Genomic DNA, 20,501 nt, shown 5'->3' with positions numbered 1-20,501 from the left:
CTTTTTTAGATTAATAACCAGTTCATTTTCCAAGAGCCATTGAGCTGTGACATTTGCAGATGTGTATGTTCTTCTCTCAAGCTGTTCCGTATTTTGATCACTGTTTAGTATTGTCATGTCATCAGCATGCAATATTTTCTTTTCTTCCTCCTCGACACCTATATCATTAACGAATACATTAAATAACAATGGCCCCATTACTGAACCCTGCAGTACTCCATATTTGATGGGTTTGGTTTCTCATTGCTATGAGTTTCCTAATGATACATACTGCTTGCAGTTGCACAAGTATGATTTTATCCATTCACTTGGTTGCCCTCGAATGACATAGTTGCCTAATTTTTGTATCAGCATTTCATGGTCAATGGTGTCAAATGATTTTGAAAGATCCAGAAACATTGCAGAGGCAACCTTTTTTTCATTTAAGGACTGTAAAATGTATTCTGTTAGACTGGCAATAGCTGATTCTGTAGATTTACCTTTTCTGAAACCATGTTGTGAGGATATGAGAATGTTATGTTTGTCCAAATAATTATTTAAATCTGGTATACAGAAGCATTTCTAGGATTTTCGAGAAACCTGATATAAATGAAACTGGTCTGTAGTTGTTGGGGTCATCCTTATCCCCTTTCTTGTACACTGGCACCACCTTTGTTATCTTCAGTTTTTCTGGAAAAATTCCATCTCTGAAGGAACGGTTTGCTATGTTCAGCAGTGGTGTTATTATCTGCTCATTTGCCAGCTTTATTACATGATTTGATATTTCATCATCACCAGCTAATTTCTCAGACTTCAGGTTCTGTATAGTTTTCCATAGTTTATCTTATGTGACTGGTCTTAAGAACATAGTACTGCATGATCTTTTTGGTACCTTAATGCTCTTCTGTTTTTTGTCTATCTTTCCAATTTTAAGTTTTCTACTACACTGATATAGTTATTATTCAGTATGTTTGCTATTTCCATACCATCTGTGACCATTGTGTTATCTATTTTGATTGACCTAATACCTTCTTCTTTGTTTGATCCATCTTTTTCCTTTCTTTCAGTATTAATTGCATTCCAAGCTGCCTTTGCCTTATTTTTTGAGTTCGTTATGGTGGTGTCAATTGCTCTTGCTTTTGCTTCTCTTATTGTTTTTCTATACTTCTTTTTTAACATTTTATAGTTTTCAGCTTCGCCCATCCATCTCAGATCCTGCAGCTTCCTTCACTGTTCTAGTATTTCACTGGTAATCCACTGTGTTTGCTCTCGAAGCCTTTCTGGTCTCTTTACTTTAGGAAATGCTACATTAAAATTGTATTTAATTGTTGAAATAAATGCATCATATTTTTCATTTACACTCTGGGTCTGTAGGGTTTCATTCCAGGTTTCCTTACTTACCATTATTCTAAAGATGTTGATACTTTGTTCACTGATGATCCTATTTTCTTTGGTTTTTCAGTTTGGTTCTGATACTGTGTCATCACTTCTGCAAAAGCTGATTAGTTGTTCATGATAGTCAGATATTTCTGTCTGAACTACATGTGACTCATAGTCACACATATTAGTAATTATGTTGTCAATAACTGTCTCACTTTGTGAAGTCACTCTTGGTGCAGTTATTGTTACTTTCATGTTATGCTGTATTAACAATTCTTCAAAATCCTGTCTTATTTTTGTGTCTTTTCCCATGCCAATGTTTCTCTTTATATTTATTCTCAATGAGCTAGCAATTTTTTTCAGAAAGATGTTAATATTGCAACATGGTGATCTGTACACACAAAACACTCTAAAATCCTTTGTCACTATACCAGTAACTTCAAAGCCTTTTTCTCTATTTATATAGCTATATCTGATAAGTTCATCATTTAAAAAATAATTTGGCATAACCTTTGTTGTACAAGGTCCTGTTAAAAAGAAGGAATTTTTCAATGTATTCAGTTAATTGAATGGTTTATGTTTCAATTGTACATTGAACAACGTATAGTTTCAGTGCCTGTTATTGTGAATACATATAAAGGATCGATTTTTGGTCTCAAGACAGTCAGTCAGTTCACAGCTGAGTTTCAGAGGTAAAACATGTATTGGTTAGATTTATAACAATGCATTAACTTAACAGTGGAATAAATGTAACACCAATAGACCATTTGTTAGAACAATTAATGACAATGTCTGTTTAATTTCTTTGGAAAATAGTGTTACATGTACTGTATTAATATGCAAGAACTGTGAACTGTGTGGTTAGGTTTAGAGCTTCAACAGCAAACTATTGTAGCAGTATGCTAATGTTGTCTGCAACCTATTAATGAGGCTTATCAACATTTACCAATAGCGAATTGGCCATATAACTGTGCAATATTGGGGGGCTGTGAACAGTGAAAGCAAAGAACAGTGAAACGCAATTGGGCAACTGTTGGCTACATTATTTACAGTAGTCAGTGTTGAACTTCCACCCCCCATTTTTCAGCCAGTATAGCCTTGCAGTATGTTGAAACCGAGGGCTATTGACAAAGAAATAAAGCAGGTGAAAAATTTAAACAGAGGTAAGTATGCAGGACTCCAGGCAGACCAAGTCACATGCAACTACAGGAAACAAACAAAGATGAAACTGAATCAGTCATTATGGCATTAAAGAGGCTCCCATGGGAACAATTAAATTTCAAGTAGAATTATGAAGATCAATGTGCCATACGTTAGATCTGTACTCAATCACCTGTGAAACATGTATTTCAGGTGTTGTCAGTTTCCTGACAGATTGGAATACTTGGTATTGGAATTACTTTACAAAAATAGTAAAAGAGAGTACAGATAGTTAATGGCCACTTTCTTTGCTACCAGTTTTTCAAAAGTTTTTGGGAAAGCAATGTATAGGAGAGTAATGACACATCTCAGTACACATAATTTTCTGTTATATTGGCACTTTGGTTTCAGGAAAGAAGAATATAGAGAAAATGCACTTTACTGTTTTGTGTGTGAGGCACTTGTAGAGCTAAATGATTGAGAACAGTAGGTATTCACTTCAACAAAAGTATTTGCTTGTGTGGACCATGAAATTATTTTGGATAAGTTGGAACATTTTGTTATTAAGGGAAAAGCTGAACAATAGTTCACTTCAAATCTGGAAAAGCAGAGGGCAGAATGTTATCCTCCAGTGTCAACAAACTGGGGAGAATTTGAATCTAATTGGAGTAATGTAAAATGGGGGTTTCCACTGGCTTGTGCTATGGGTCTGTTGCTTTTCTTGATATGTATCAATGAATTACCATTAAACATAACAGATAACTCATAAAATATTCTCTTTGCATATGACATAGGAGTTCTTATAAAAGTCATAGCTAGTAAGATAATTAGTTACATCATCACATGGCTTTTAGAGATCAGATTAATGCTTAACTGTAACAAAACACAGTGGCACTGAACTCTTGTACAAGCAATATTTTACTGACCCAAGGTGGTCAACAGCCACTGGAGTTGATTATTTTAAATTATTAGTGCTGTGGATATATGGTAGGCTCTCTTGCAAGTATCACATTCAATATTTTGTATAGAAACTGAATGCAGCTGTCTTCATTACAAGATGATTTCTGACAGTGAAGTATCATGGCTTGTTTACTTTTTTACTTTCACTCTGTTATGTTACATGATGTCCAGATCTACATCTATGTCAACATCTATCCTCTGCAAACCTCCATGAAGTGCATGGCAGAGGGTACATTCCATTGTACCAGTTATTACAGCTTCTTCCCATTCCATTTAAGTGTGGAGCATGGTTAGAATGATTGTTTGAATGCCGCCATGTGTGCTATAGTTATTCTAATCTTATCCTCACAGTCCTCATGTGATCAATGCATAGGAGTTTGTAGTACATTCCTAGAGTCATCATTTAAAGCAGTTTATTGAAACTTTATTAGTAGATTTTTTTCAGGATATTTTATGTCTGTCTTCAAGAATCAGCAAGTTCAGTTTCTTCAGTATGTCTGTGACACTCTCCCATGGATCAAAGCAACCTGCGACCATGTGTGCTACCCTTCTCTGTGTACATTCAATATCCCCTGTGAGCCCTATTTGGTATGGGTCCCATATGCTTGAGCAGTATTCTAGAATTAGTCATATGAGTGATTTGTAAGCAATCTCCTTTGTAGACTGAAACTTCCTGGCAGATTAAAACTGTGTGCCCGACCGAGACTCGAACTCGGGACCAGGACCGGTCCCGAGTTCGAGTCTCAGTCGGGCACACAGTTTTAATCTGCCAGGAAGTTTCATATCAGCGCACACTCCACTGCAGAGTGAAAATCTCATTCTGGAAACATCCCCCAGGCTGTGGCTAAGCCATGTCTCCGCTATATCCTTTCTTTCAGGAGTGCTAGTTTTGCAAGGTTCGCAGGAGAGCTTCTGTAAAGTTTGGAAGGTAGGAGACAAGATACTGGCAGAAGTAAAGCTGTGAATACCGGGCGTGAGTCGTGCTTTGGTAGCTCAGATGGTAGAGCACTTGCCCGCAAAAGGCAAAGGTCCCGAGTTCGAGTCTCGGTCGGGCACACAGTTTTAATCTGCCAGGAAGTTTCATATCAGTGCACACTCCGCTGCAGAGTGAAAATCTCATTCTGGAATCCTTTGTAGACTGATTGCACTTTCCCTGTATTCTACTAATAAACTGAAGTCTACCACCTGCTTTACCCATGACTCAGCCTATGTGATGGTTCCCTTTAATATCCCTACAAACTTTACACACAGGTATTTGTATGAGGCGTAGTACTGAGTCAAGTGCTTTCTGGAAATCAAGAAATACTGCATCTATCTGACTGCCTTGATCCAAAGCTTTCAGTATGTCATGTGATAAAAGTGTGAAATGGGTTCCACATGACTGATGTTTTCAGAATCCATGCTGGTTGGCATGGAGGAGGTCATTCTGTTAGAGGTCAGAATATGTTCTAAGATTAAACAACAAATCAAAGTCAAGGACATTGGACGGTAGTTTTGTGAATCACTTCTACTATCTTCTCATAGATAGGAGTGGCCTGTGTTTTTTTCTAAGAACTGGGCACAGATTTTTGTTCAAGGGATCTACAATAGCTTATTATAAGAGGGGCTAACTCAGCTGCAAATTCAGCAAAGAATCTGATACAGATTCCATTGGGCCCTGGAGCTTTGTTCAGATTTGATGATTTCAGCTGTTTCTCAACAACACTAACACTGATACTTATTTCACTCATATTTTCAGTCATACTAGGATTAAAGTGCAGCAATTCTCCAGAGTTTTCCTTTGCAGAGGAACATTTTAAAATGGAGTCACAGTTTTTGCTTTGCTGCCTTCTCTTTTAGTTCCTGTGTCATTTGCTAGGTATTGGATATTAACTTTGGTGCTATTAGCAGCCTTTACATAGAAACAGAATTTCTATGGATGCTGTGAAAGATCATTTGACAGTATTCTACTACAATAGTCATTCAAGGCTTCATGCATTGCTCACTTGACAGCCAAATGCATTTCATTATTCAGCGTCTCACAATCTATAGCCCTATGATTTGTTTTACACCTATTATGCAGTAACCTCTGTTTCATTAGAAGTTTCTTTACAGTGACTGTATTGGAATATCAACAACATTATGAAAAGAATAGATTGCTAGTCACTGTGAAGATGACATGTTAAGTTGCAGACAGGCTTAACACAGAAACTGTTTGTAACACACACACACACACACACACACACACACACACACACACACACACGCACACACACACACACACATACACACACGACACAAGCAGGCACACCTCACGCACAGATAACCACTATCTCCAGCCACTATGGCCACAGCGGCCAGAGGTAGCGGTCATTTGTACATGATGTGTGCTTCCTTGTGTCAATGTGTTTGTTTATTTCTGAGAAAGGTTTTGGCTGAAAGCTCATTGTGTAACGGTCTGTTCATTGTACTTGTCTACAACTCAGTGAGTCATCTTTATGGTGAACAGCAGTCTATCCTTTTCATAATATTATTAATATCTCATAAGGTGTTTTATTTTTGGCAGAACTGTTCACTGACCAAGGTCAGACTGATCTACAGTGTCAAACTTCATATGGATTATTGTTCTTATGTCTTTGAATTCTAACTCAGTCATCCCTGCACATCTGTTTCTCGTGGGATTAATTGCTGGCAATAGTGACTCATTCAGAAGAAACTGTAATATTTGTTCAGTAAACACTGGACAGAAAAATGATATACACTGAGACAACACTTTCTTAAACACTGTGCAGAAAGATATGCACTTTTCAGCATGTTTCATTTTCAGTAGGTTTCCAACAGAACTGAAAAAACTGAGTGATAAACCCCAAGTATTCAAATCCAAGCTGACAGATTTCCATGTGATAGACTACTCCTATTGTGTACAAGTTTTCCTCAGAGTAGTTGGGAACTTTTTCTGTAATTTGTTGCTTATTAATATGCTCTCTCATACTTTTTTATGTTTGTTAATTGTTTGATTCTTTTGTTTATAAATTTTGTAATCAGCACTCTGTGATCTATGTTCTGGCTTGTTCCATGACTGCATAACTTTGGCTAATGTGATCCCACAAACATGATAAATAAACAAGTTTTAAAAAATTGAATGATGTTTGTTAGTGATACCTCATTATGATTATATTGTAATTTGTGTCGTTGGAATATATTCACTGTTCTTGTAAGAAATAGAAATTGCAAGTGCATTAAACTTGAAAAATAAAGGAATGTAGGGAGCTGTGTTATTTCAAATAACTTCTACAATTCTGTAATTCTTTATCATGGCTTTTTTAAATCATACCTCTGACATGCTTTTTGCCATACATCAGAAAATCTCTTCGGAGGGGTTCATCCCATGATTCCTGGTCATCATCAAACAGATCTTCTCTGGGAAGGAAAACCAATCTTATTAATCATCAGTGAGCATAACTGACCAATGATACTGCAAAATTTATGAAATAAATTGCATGATGTAGTATATTATATATTATACATATTGTGTATTAGTTTCTATTTATTCTAATGAAAGAACAAAGCAGAAGGAAATATGGTTAGCCTGCTTTGCAGTTACTACAACTTGTATTTTTATCAGCAAAGGAAGCTTGTTTCTTTAATGTGATTTTTGCCATGGCTGATGTTAAGTTATGTGAATTGTAACCCAAGGGCCAAATCAGTTTAACTGTTCTGTTCATAATTAGAGATCAATCCAAATAACCTTTATAATGTTCTTTGAATAGTACTTGAATCTACCTGCAATTTCTTTTCATTCCAAAGGAATATTCCTATCACTCTGTATGTCTAAGAATGTTATGACATATTTATAAACTTCTGCCAGCCATGACAATGCATACATAAATTATTTGAGTACAGAATTTTTGTTTATGACTGTTAATATGAAATAGAACATTTTATTTGTTCTTAATCAATAACCATAAAAAATTGTATCAGTTTCAAACTAAAATTTGTATTAGAAATTTCAAGAAACAAGAACACATATAAAAGAATGGGTTTTCTGAGTTGGCATATCAACAATATTAAGAAAAGGATAGATTGCTTGCTTCAATCATTATGTGAAATTTTACTTCCAAGATAGAAAAAATGCTTCACTTTCATTTACTTTGTTACCTGGTGGTCTGCAATTTTGATGTTAAGTTTGCTAATCTCATTTCTGATACTTTACATTAATTTCATCTCTTTTTGATTTATTCTTGATACACATTCTGTCCCCATTAGACATTTTATTCCATTCAGTTCCTGTAACTTTTCCTTACTTCCATTGAGAAAGCAATGTCATTAGTAAATCTTCATTGATATCCTTTTACTTTGAATTTTAATCCCACTCCTGAATCTTTCTTTTATTTCTGTCATTACTTTTTTAATGTAGAGATCAAAGAATTGGGGAGAAAGACTGTATCCCTGTGTTACACCCATTTTAATCTGAGCACTTTGTTCTTGATCTCCCTTCTTGTTGTTCCCTCCTCTTGTTGTACATTACCCACCTCTCTAGAACTTATACTAATTTTTCTGAGAATTTCAAACGTCTTGCACCATTTTATGTTGTCAAACACTTTTTCTAGGTTGACAAATCCTACAAATGTGTCTTGATTTTTTGCAAGTTTGGCTCACATTATCAAGTTCAGCAGCAGAACTGACTACCTTGTGCCTTATCTTTCCTAAAGCCAAACTGATAGTCATCCAACAAATCATCAGTTTTCTTTTTCTTTCTTGTGTGTATCATTCTTGTCAGCACCTTGGAGACATGAGCTGCTAAATTGATGGTGTTCTAGTTCTCACATTTACCTGCCTTTGCTATCTTTTGGACTATATGGATGATATTTTTCTGAAAATCTGATGGTATGTCTCCAGTTTCAAAGATTCTACATATTGACTTCAATAGTCCTTTGGCTACAGCTTTCTCCAATGATTGTAGAAATTCCAAAGGGATGTGACCTATGAATTCTGCTTATTTGACTGCAAGTCTTCCAAAGCTCTTTCAAACTCTGACTGTAATACTGGATCCCCTATGTCCTCAAATCAAGTACAATTTCTTCTTCTACCAGATCAGCAGGCTGCTCCTCCCCCTTGTAGAGGACTTCAGTACATTCTTTCCACGCATCCATTTGCTCCTTTGCATTCAACTGTGAAATTCCATCTGCCCTCTGAATGTTAACACCTTTGGTTTTAATTTCATGAAAGGTTTCTTTGATTTTTCCATATTATGAATCTGTCCTACTGACAATCATTTCTTTTGATTTCTTCACATTTCTTCCTACAGTCATTTTACTCTATCTTTGCTGCACTTTCTACTGTTTTCATTTCTAAATGTTTAGTATTTGTTTAGTATTTCTGTATTCTGTCTTTTCCTGAACATGTTTGTACTCCCATCTTTCACCAGTCGCTTGAAGTGTTTCCTCTGTTAGCCAAGGTTTCTTTGCAGTTGTCGTACTTGTGCATATATTTTTCTGACCATCTTGTTCTGTTTTAGAAAGGTCCATTCCTCTTCAACTGAATTGGTTCAAATGGCTCTGATCACTATGGGACTTAACTGCTGTGGTCATCACTCCCCTAGAACTTAGAACTACTTAAACCTAACTAACCTAAGGACATCATACACATCCATGCCCGAGGCAGGATTCGAACCTGGGACTGTAGCGCTCGTGCGGATCCAGACTCAACTGAATTGCCTACTTTGATATTATCATAGTGTCTACTGTCTGTGAGAACTTCAAACACCTTTTCTTGTTCCTCAATGCTTTGGTATTTTTATTGGTTGGATTCACTGATTTTTGACTGGCCCAGTTATATTGTGGAGCACAAGTTGCACAATTGATAATGGACAGGTCAAAGAAAAGTTGAAGTTAAACATAATCCTAGCAAATAGTAGCAAATTAAAATTAGGTACATATTCTTATAATTTAATTTTTAAGTAACTTTTTTGTTGCATATTCAGAAATTCTTTTATGGAATAGAAACAGGCTTTGATAGAAGTGCCTTTAGTTCAATTTCAAATTTTGGGTATGTAGCAATTTTTGTTTCCTCTGGTATGTTATTGTGTAATATGATACCAATGTTAATTAAGCTCCTTGATTCACTGTAGTTCTGTGATATTTCTGGCAAATATTTGATTTCTCTCTGGTACAGTAGTTGTGTACATTTTTGTTTTGTAGTAGTTTGCCTGTTTTCAAGAGATAGTCTCTAGTGAACAAGATAGTTTCATAAATGAACAAGCTTGGAACGTTTGGATTAACAAGCTCAGTAAAATAAGATTTAGAGGGCTTCCTTTTTTTAAGGTCACAAATTATTCTTAGAACTCTTTTTTTGTGTTCTAAAACCTTTAAGTTGTGTGGTGAGTGTCCCTGGAAAATGCCCCTGTATCGAAGGAGTGAGTGGAAATGTGCATAATATCCCTGCAGTACCGTTGTTTTGCTTGTTGTAGACTTTAATGTTCTTGGACCATAGCACACAGACGAGAATTTCCTAGACAAGTTATTTATGTGTGTGTCCCAGTTTAAGTCTTTCTGAACCCACAAACCCAAAAATTTTGTGACACTTACATTTTATAGGGGCTAATTTTTTAATCGTGGGTGAGAAGACATTTGGTTCAATGGAGGAAATAAACTTAAGACACACAGTTTTTCAATATTTAAAATGAGTTTCTTTCTTGTGAACCACTCAAGAAGTCTTTTCATAGAACTTCCTGCTGTTGACTGCAAGGCTTCTGGGCTAGCTCCAGTAAGCAATATGCTGGTGTCATTGGCAAATAAGGTAGTTTTTTGGGGACCAAATATTCAACAAAATCATCCACATAGATCAAGAAGAGCAGTGAACCTAAGATTGAGCAGTGCAGTACACCATATTTTATTGGTAATTCACTAGAAAGGAAGGAGTTGTTTCTTGTGTTGTTCTTAGTGTTGAATTTGTACTGAAGTAACACCTTCTGCCTGCAATTTTTTAGGAATGAACACAACCAGCTATGTGCTACACCTCTTATTCCTCATCTTTCTAATTTTCAAAGCAGACTGTTATGATTTACAGCATCGAAGGCTTTTGACAACTGCAGCTAATTTATGTTGATTAAGGGATTTTGAAGCACAGTCTAAGAATTAAAAAATTGCTGTCTCTCTAGATTTAGACTTTCTAAGGCCACGTTGTTGTACAGTAAGAGGTGAACAGTTATTTATGAAACTTAAAATACTGTCATAAAAGAGTTTTTCTAGAATTTTTGAGAAGGAATTTAGCTGTGATACAGATTGGAAGTTCAATGCTTGATCAGAAGAACCCTTTTTTAGCAGCAGTGAAACTTTTGCTATTTTGAGAACATCTGGAAAGACACCAGTTTCTAGAGAGAGTTTGAAAATTTGTGCCAACAGTTTTGCTATGTGATGAGCACATGCTTTTAATATGAAATCAGGTACTTCAACAAGGCCACTTGACATTTTATTGCTTAATGATTTAATTTCACTTATAATATCATTGGAATTTGTTTCATAAACATACATAGAGTCATCCACAATCACTGATTTGCTGGAGAAACTTGGGACTGGTCCTTTAGAATTTACTAGAATGAGGTCTTCAGCTAGTGAACTGAAATAGTAATTGAATTTTATCACAGCATATTTTGGGTCTGTGACTTTTGAGCCTTCTTGTGTTAATGGAACATTCTTTTTTTTTCTATACAAGTTTCCTTCCTTATAGCTCTCCACTTGGTTCTCATTCTGTTAGATGAGTTCCTTATCAAATTGTTATTCCAGATTTGCTATACATACACTTTGCATTTGCTATACATACACTTAATCAGTCATGTATCTTTATACAGTTACCTAGTGAAGTAGCACAGCAATTAAGCAATTGGATTTGTATTTGGTAAGAAACATTTCAAATCCCTGTTGAGACATCTTAATTTAAATTTTAGACAGTTTTTCTAAATAACATCAGCTGAATGTTGTGATGCTTGATTTTAGAGAGACCATGGATGAAGTCCTGTCTTTTCCAACTCCAGTTCACTTTGTACTCCTTCTTTAATAACAATGTTGGTGTTGAGTGTTTTAAGGCTTAATCTTCCTTCTTTGAAAAGATTGTTTTTATTTATAATTTACTGTCATCAACAGTTTGTCTTTCAAATAAATGCTGTACTTACATTTTAATGGTAAGAAGATGTAATTTGATATAAAGGGAAGATGTTGTTAATGTATTTAGTTATTTGACACGTGGCTAATATTATTCTATGCATGCAATGCAATTTTTCTGGTTGCTTTCTTCAGCCAAAGAAATCATGTTTGTACAGTTGAAGAACACCCTCCCTCTTCACCCTTTCCCACACATATATATACACATATATCTGAAAAGTCCATGTAGCAAAGTGAATGAGGGCAAACATATTAAAGAAATGGTAGACATTATTTACTAATTGAGGTTTTTAAATTATACTCATAGAAAATTGATTTTGATAGCTGAGTGTGCATTCCATGTACACTGACAATGTTAATAAAAATTTATTGTGCTAGAAATGTGAGTACAAAAGAAAAGAACATGCATAAGTTGGTCATTAAGTATAATTATTTAGCAGCTTGGATCTTACATGTCCTTGGAACAATTTAATTTTTTTTGTAGAAAAAGTGTTTCAACTTAATTGATTTGTCACTGAAGAAAATTCAATAGTATTATGAGGGCATACTGAAACATAATGCCTCTGAATTTTTTTTATATGATGAGTCTTAAGCTTTTTAAATAAAATGTACATTATTAGCATTCCACATCTTTAATCTTCATGTCTACATATTTATTTCTTAACACATTTCAGCCTCTGAGAGACCGGTTTGTTGATACTGTCACTGTAGAATGTTTGACTTTGTTGACACAGCCACAAGCCTCACCTCTGTCTGCAATACTTCATCTCTATCAAAGTGAAGTCATCAGAGGTGTTCTTTAAGTTTTGGAAACAGATGAAAATTGGATGAGACTAAGTTGGGACTGTACGGAAGATAATTGATGACAGTGAACCCACAATGTCGGATTGCTGCAGATTTCACAGCAGTCATGTGTGGTCTGACACTGTAATGCTGATTCGATGTGAGGATGAATGCTTTGAATTTGAAACCAGATTACAGCCCTCTGTTTCTCATGCACCAACATAACTATGTTATACACCACCATGTTACACATTGCCGTTTGGAGCCTGCTAGTGGCAGATGGCGGCAGATGTGAAGACACAAAGCATGAAGATGTAGAATGTTAATAAGACTTGTTTTATTTAAAAAGCCTACATGATACCGGACAGTGCTGATTTTGCCAGGTGGGCTAGGTTGTGGTGGCGCACAGTTGCCAAAGCCAATGGAGTGCAGCACATACTGAAGGTGACAAGGAAACATAAATTGGAAGTGGTAACAGGGCAGAGGAAGGGAAAACTATTGGGAGGAGAGTGTGGAGGCAGTGGATTACTGGAGACTGGGGCTACAACAATTATGGCATCAAAGGATGTCCAAGACTCAATCTCCTATGACTCACTGTCCTCATATTCTCCACCTAACATTTCACCTATGTCACATATACAAAGAAGAAAGTTTAGGGCTTAAAACACACAAAACCAACATTATTATTAAAGAAGGAGCATAAAGTGAACTGGAAATGGATGAGACAGACCATGAGCCATGGTCTCTTTAAACACAAGCATCCTAGTATTCAGTTGAGTTATTTTGAAAAATATGTCTAAAGCTTAAATGAGATGTCTCAACATGCATTTGAAGTGTGTTATTCCAAAAAAACACATAAAAAATTTGGATGCGTTACTTTTTACCAAGCCCTCATTATGCCACATGTTATGCAAATTTCGAAGTTAGTAGTGGTTGTCACATTTAAATCATTAACTGATTTTGTACCACAAACACAGACTACAGCAACTCCTGTATCTAACTACTGATAATTTACATACCTCATTGGGGCAGCTGGATCACACATGAATGATGTATCAAAGAAATTGCGATCAGCCAGGCGGAAAGGCAGTTTCCATACAGTAGGCTGAGGTTTGCCAAGTTCAATAGTTGCTCTGCTTCCTGGATCTATATGATTCAGTTGCACAGACAGTGCTGTGTTGGCAATTGTACTCATTGCATTTTGATTGTACAGGTGGACCTAAAAGAAAAAAAATTCTTTCTTAAAGACAATTTCATAGGCTCAAGGAAGGGGGAAAGCTAGTAACCAATAATTATTCGATAGGTACGCACAAAAAGGAAGAAACTTGATATCTTTTAGGGAAATCTACACACACACACACACACACACACACACACACACACACACACACACACATACACATTACATATATGACTGTCCATACATGGTGCTGGCTGGATGAACAGTGCCAATGCTGCATTTCGGTAGGTGGACAAGGTTATGGTAGGGGCTGTGCTGGATGGGGTGAGTAGAGGGAGAAAGAGATGGGAGACAGGAAGAGGGACTGGGATGAGTGACTAGTGGCTAGAAGGGAGAAGCCAGTTTGCCAGTTAGGTCTGTAGGAGGGAGGAATGGCAAGTACATGGGTTAGGTGTAGGATGCATGGTTGCTGGAGCCTATGTAGTGCAATGCATGCTGAAGGTGATATGGGGACGTAAACTGGGGAGCTTGGCAGGACAGAGGAAAGAAAAGCTGCTGGGTGAAGTTTGTAGGGACAGTAGGCTACTGGAGATTGAGGCCAGTATAATTATGGCAGCAGAGGATGTCCAGGGCTCAATCTCCTGTAACCTACTGTCATCACATCCTCCACCCAACAGTTTCCCCTTCCTCCATCCTGTCACAGCCTCCAAATTCATGTCTCCACATCATCTTCAGTGTGCACCACCCCCTACTGGCCCTGGCAACCATGCATCACATCCCTAGCCCTTGCATTTGCCACCCTTCCCTCCCGTGTTCCTATCTGGCAATCTGGCTGGCCACCTCCCTCCAAGCTACTAGCCATCCACCCTTAATCCCTCTCTTTGTCTATCACTTCTCTCTCCAATTACCCACCACATCCTACACAACCCTCTCCAAAACCTAATCCACATGCCAAAATGCAGCAATGGCATAGTTTGTCCAGTTGGCACCATGTAGAGGTATAGGTGTGCATATGCATCTGTTTTTTCTGCGTGTATTTTACTCTAGCCTGAAAAAGGTAGCATGTTTCCTACTTTTTGTGTGTGCCTACTGAGAACTAAATGCTTCTGCTTTTTGGTGAGTGGTCTCCTTTTATCTAAATGTATTTGTATTCCATTTGAGCTTCCCCACAACATTTAACTGATAATTATAAATGGCAATGATAAATTGAAATGTGTTGTTTCATTTGTAGATGACAAGTCATACATTACATTCTATATAGAGTGAGCAGCATCAGAAGTTTCTTTGGCTGCTAAATTCATCAGCTTGATAATAATAATAATAATAATAATAATAATAATAATAATAATACAGGACACATATACTACAGTATTTTGGTCATCTGCCTGTAAGCTGCACAGCTGTCCTTAGTGTCAGTGCTCAGCCACTATCTTGAATTTTTGTTCTTGTGGAAAGTTGGAAAATTTAATGAATGTAAAACAGTGACTAAACTACATCGTTACTTGTTTTTATTTTCTTGATTTCATATTTTGTACCAGGGCTGAAGTTTTTTATGGCAGTTGCCTCTGGCTTTTACTGGGATCCTGGAAGCCCCTGCACCTTCAATGTGTCTGATCTGGGTGATACATTCTTATACAAGTATGAACAGTGAACAAAAATGGGGCTGAAAATCTTTAGATGGAAGTTGAATGTGAGAACTGACCACTGATTTTGGGAACACAACTCATCATTTACAACAAATTCTCAAAACTGATTCAAGTCCTCTCATTTGGATCCAAGTCAAGGGCTTAAACTATAAACTCAGACAATGGACCAATTACAGTTTCAAAAACACCTGTCAGTTCCTAGGCAGTATACATGATGCCAATTTGGATGTAATTAGAGGCAGTTTAAGATTCCTGATAATAGTCTTATCATGAACACTGGTTGAATAATACAGAATTGGTAATAGTTTATATGTATTGTTTTCTAAATTGTTGTTTATGAAGTACATGGATGCTGCAGAGTGCCAAACATCCAAAATTGTCAGCTCACATAATTATTCTGCAATTGTATCAGATGCAAATTTCCTGGTCTCTGTTGATGGGTAGGGAATTGCAGGGATTGGCTAGGTGTTCACTAAATACAGGAAGTGAATACCCAGGTGGCAATGCATGTGCAGTAAGCACACTGGAGGAGAGGGTGGGGGTTTGAGAGTGTTATAGAAACCTCATTTTAGGCCCAATGATGAAGTGTAAGTCATGTTCAGAGTGAGAAGTAGTGCATCACCCACATTACTTACACACAGGGAAACATTCGTCCATCCAGGACAGAAAGTAGTATGGGTGGATGTCACACACACACACACACACACACACAGTCACTCTTACTCTTACATAAAGCACACAAAATTTGACATATGTCAGTAAATAAATGAACTTTTTTTTTCCTCTTCAGCTATAAAAGAGGTTAAGAGGGCCGTCTCAAAAGTTCTTGATCTTGCCCGGAGATTGTAACACAACTTACATGAAGGACATCCAAAAAGTACACACACATTGGAAATCATTGAAAAGTGTATTACATGATTTTGGAAGATGGGTGTATAAGAGTGTGTGAAATTGCTAATGCTCTAGGGATATTGAAGGAACATGTTGGTCATATAATGCGCAAAGAATTGATCATGAGAAACCTTTGCCCAAGATGGGTGCCACATGCACTCATTGTGGTTCACTTTTTGAAAAGTGTTTAGTGCATTCTAAGAAAAGTAGAAGTGACATTTTGCATCCAAACGAGACAGTGCATGAAACATGGATTCACCAATACCTGCTCAAATCCAAACAGCAATCTATGCAGTGGATAGAAGCTGTTTCTTTAGCTCCAAAGGAAGAAAGGATGATACAATTAGTGGGAAGGACCATAGTGTTGGTGTTTCGGGATGCAGAAGGAATTTTGTTGATTGATTATCGTAAAATAGATAAAACCATAACTGAAAAATACTACTTTCAACTTATAATGCTGCTGTAATCTGCCAAATGATTCCTTGGAAAGGTGTTTGTCCCCTTGTGTGTTTATGTCTGATTTTGTGTATGACAGTGATGTCATACTCATGAAACCTCAGTGAACACAGTGGATCCTTCAGGTTAGTCAACCAGCATAGAGAACGGAGGTCCATCACAGTGGTAAATGGTTTGCCAGATAAATACAGTCATAACTTGTTGATGACTTGAAGAACTGCAAGGCTTTCTTTGTCATTTGTGCAGTAGTTCAGCTGAAATTTGGTGAGAACTCTAGAACTGTAAGCTGTCATCTTTTCAGAACCTTTCTGAATTTGCACTAGAACTGCACCTATACTGCAACCACTAGTACTGGAGTCATGTTCTGTATCAGAAATCTTGCCATACAATGCTAGGATTGGAGAAGGTGTTAGTACCTTCATAAGGACATGAAAAGATGCAATAGTTCTTGCAGTGGATGTGCCTTGGTACAGAAGTCCTTTATGTATCCCTACTAGTGTGAGCATTTTCTGACAAAGCTCCTCACATCGCATATATGCCAAAGAGTCAGAAAATTTGTGAATGATCTCATTTCCTCTGGATCAGAACGAACACCTTTAGAATTCACAAGATTCCCCAAGATTTTTATTTGTTGGGCAGTGAACAAGAAATTCTTTAGATTCAAGCAGAGGTCTGCTGTCTGAATGCATTTCTTCAAATGTTTTTAAAAATATGTCAATGTCATCCAGACAGGAATGACACAGTGTCCATATAAGGTGTGGAAGAAGGTTGCCCAAAGAAGTTTGAAGATGGCTGGAGTGTTACACAGTTCAAACAGCATAACTTTGAATGAATAGAGGCCATAAGGAGTTATGGAGGTAGTCTTTTCCCAGTCAGCCTTGTCAGCTTTGATTTTCCAGTAGTGTATCTGAGTTGAAAAATGCTTTGCTCCTTTCAAGTAGTTTAGAGTGTCATCAGTGCATGGCAATGGATAGAAACCATTTTTCGTGATTTAGTTTAGCCATCAACAGCCAATGCTGAAATGCCATTCTTCTTCACAAAGACTACAGTAGAGAACCAATAACTCTCTGAAGATTCAGCAATGTCACCTCACAGCACCTTTTTCATTTCCTCACAGATTATCTGTTGTTCAGCTTGTGACACCCTTTACAAATGCTTTCACCAAAGTTGATGTGGTGTTTTACCATGGACCCCTTGGCTATTTTTTCTCAACTTCAGATCTGAAGGCATCAGAAAATTGACACAGAACAGCTAACACTCACAGATGTTGTTCCTCAGTTGGATCAGATCCTATGGGTAGCTTGACAGTTCGATAGACAGCTGTGTTGTCTGTAATGGTAGTGGAGCATGATGATTCATCAATGGCACTAAGCTGCCATTCCTAGTCTGGTTTGGTTGTCCCTAAGCACATACTTTTATGGATGTGTTGTGGCTGCTCATTACAATTAATGATCAAAAGTTCTCCTTGAACACCTTCATTGCTTATAATCATTGTTGACATGTAAATTTCTTTTGTAAGCCTGGATAACTTTTTGCAACTGACAAAAGCTTCACAGCTCAGCTCAACACATTGATTGACAACTCAAACTCTTCTCAGTGACAGTTGCAGGAAAGTAACATCTTCAATGCCAAACAACTACCCAGAGTAATCTTTGTTGTATGTGCTTGTTGAAATAGCTTCATCAATCTGGTGCTCTGACCTTCCACAGTCTGTTTCTGGTTTTGGTGTCCGCAAGAAGTCCCATACAGTCATAACACTACGACTATGTTCTGCTGAAACAACAAATTCCTAGGGCTGTGTTCTGTTATTGCTAGTTATTCTTGCAATATGTGTTCCTTTCAGATGGATGTATTTCCCATTTGCAACTTTCAGCACAATTTCTTTCATATTACAGAACACTGTCAGCAATAAGTGTTCGACGTTACAGGAAAGGAAGCACTGAGAGAGTCAACTAGCGACCAGGAAGCTAGTCAACAGCGATGTCAATAAGGTTTCCTGACATCTTAGTGACTGTCTTTCATGAAGGATTTTCATCTGTAGGAGCCTCACCACCATAGATGGTCACCTCTCTGAGTTTTCTTGAATTCTGTTGCTAGAAAAGTGGTTGGTACTTCCGTACAGTGACTGCGAATGGCTACGCCATGGTAGGGAGTGATCTTGTCGTCTGTAATTGTGTGCAGTTAACTGGCATGAAAGGAACTGTTGTGAAGATTGATGTCTGGTAGAGAAGCAGTCTTCATAAAGTCAATGCCTTTCTCAGGAGTAGTGAACAACATGTTCAGGGTATCTACAGTGGAAACACACCTGCATGTTGTGCTCTGTCCTCAAAACACCTGGTTCTGTGAGTCACTATGTTTGGCAGAGGAGTTGACTGTACTGGCACAGGTAAGATTATGGGTTGTTGTATGACAGTTATGGCATAAGTCCAAGTTGGTCGAGTTCATTCTTGCTACAGCATTCAACTGGTTGCAGAGAATGGTTATAGGGTTGACACAACACTTCTTCAACATTTTCTATTACCTCCTGATGTGTGGGGTTGACATTCATGGTTACTCTCTCTTCCTTACTTGGTCCAACAGTTCTGGTTGCCATAAAATGTTTTATCTTTCATCTGACTATGTTGCATATGAGAAGGCAAGATAGTGGTGGTCTTCCATTGCTATCAGAGGGGTTACAGTTGGAAGCTGGTCATACTGCTTTCACCTAGCTCTTCATCTGTAGCATCTTTATGTGCTGGGATCATTTGATGAATTCCTTGGTTATTGTGACATCCTTTACAAGAAGAGCTCAGGACATGTCTTCTGCAATCCCTTTAATCAAGTGTGAGATTTTGTCAGTTTCTATCATATTCACATTCACAATGTGACATAGGACCAAGGTATTCTGTATGGGAGACTGTATCATTTCCCCATGATGTTAGCCCCTGTTCTTCAATTGTTCTTCTGTAAAATGGACTTGCTGCTGTTTGTCACCAAATGTTTTCTTCAGTTCAGTTTGGAATTTATCTAGCTACTGCTTCATTGGTTTGAAACAAGTGCAGGGCTGGCTGAGTCATCCAAGTAAAAGTGTACATTTGTCAAACATATCACATCATCCCTTTTATTGCATTTAGTGACTCAGCATCTCCAGAAAATGGTGTTGTATTCCTGATGTGCAGCTGACTTGTTGCTGTTTTGGAATCCATAGATGTCCTGAATATATGGACCTTGGGGATGACATACTGCTTGTATTCTTGTTCATGTCTGTATACACAATTGTTTTATGTTGCCTAGTTATAGCCCCCATGATGTAGATGTTTTGAAGCTCAAGGTATCTCCAGCAAACAATGTCATTTGTAACTACACTCAAATTAAAATCTGAAAGCACATCACTTAGCACTAAAAGCATATCTGTCATGAATATCAATATACAGCCAGAAAAGAACTCTCCTGGATGGAAAGTGCTGGTATTTACATAAACATAGGATATCCCAAACTCTACAAACATGAGACATTTCAAGGACCATCCACAAATTGAAAATACTTAATAATAAATAATTGTTGGTGGTCAAGTCTAAATTGATTATCTTTAGCACATCAGTCAGTGACATTAACCAATATGCCACATTGCATGCACCATAGCATGTGGCAATGTTAATTAACAGTGGGTGAGATTCTTATGCTCTATAAACAGGTCCTCCTCAATACACATCTAATCTGTGTCTCATTATATTTATTCTGGCTAAAGGTAACTTCAAGGTGAGCTAACACAGTTGACAAACTTCCAGGGTCTGAGATGACATAGGTATGAAGTACTGCTTCATGATGAGCTGGAGGGTGACAGCTATCTGCTTGGAGGTACAGAACAATATGAGCTGGCTTCCTATAAATACCATATATTCCGAAATACTATCATTATTCCTCCTGAAAACCTATTTGTCAGTCCTTCAGGTCCAAGTAGTACCTGTG

The 20,501-nt window shown here is 37.3% G+C and overlaps 1 protein-coding gene across 2 annotated transcripts in view; it reads right to left on the bottom strand.

The window, feature by feature from the left end:
* LOC124595918 (neither inactivation nor afterpotential protein C) overlaps window positions 1-20,501 on the bottom strand; it is a 386,219-nt gene that overhangs the window by 42,535 nt on the left and 323,183 nt on the right. For both annotated transcript variants that reach the window (XM_047134827.1, XM_047134829.1), the window contains exons 23-24: window positions 13,400-13,599; window positions 6,773-6,858 (exon numbers count right to left, since the gene is read on the bottom strand). In XM_047134827.1, the coding sequence (XP_046990783.1) occupies window positions 6,773-6,858; window positions 13,400-13,599 (286 nt within the window). The remainder of the gene's footprint in view (window positions 1-6,772; window positions 6,859-13,399; window positions 13,600-20,501) is intronic.

The sequence above is a fragment of the Schistocerca americana genome, chromosome 2, assembly GCF_021461395.2.
Source record: "Schistocerca americana isolate TAMUIC-IGC-003095 chromosome 2, iqSchAmer2.1, whole genome shotgun sequence".
Classification (NCBI taxonomy): domain Eukaryota; kingdom Metazoa; phylum Arthropoda; class Insecta; order Orthoptera; family Acrididae; genus Schistocerca; species Schistocerca americana.
Note: the sequence above shows the minus strand (reverse complement) of the source record. Positions and strands in the feature narration are given on the sequence as shown.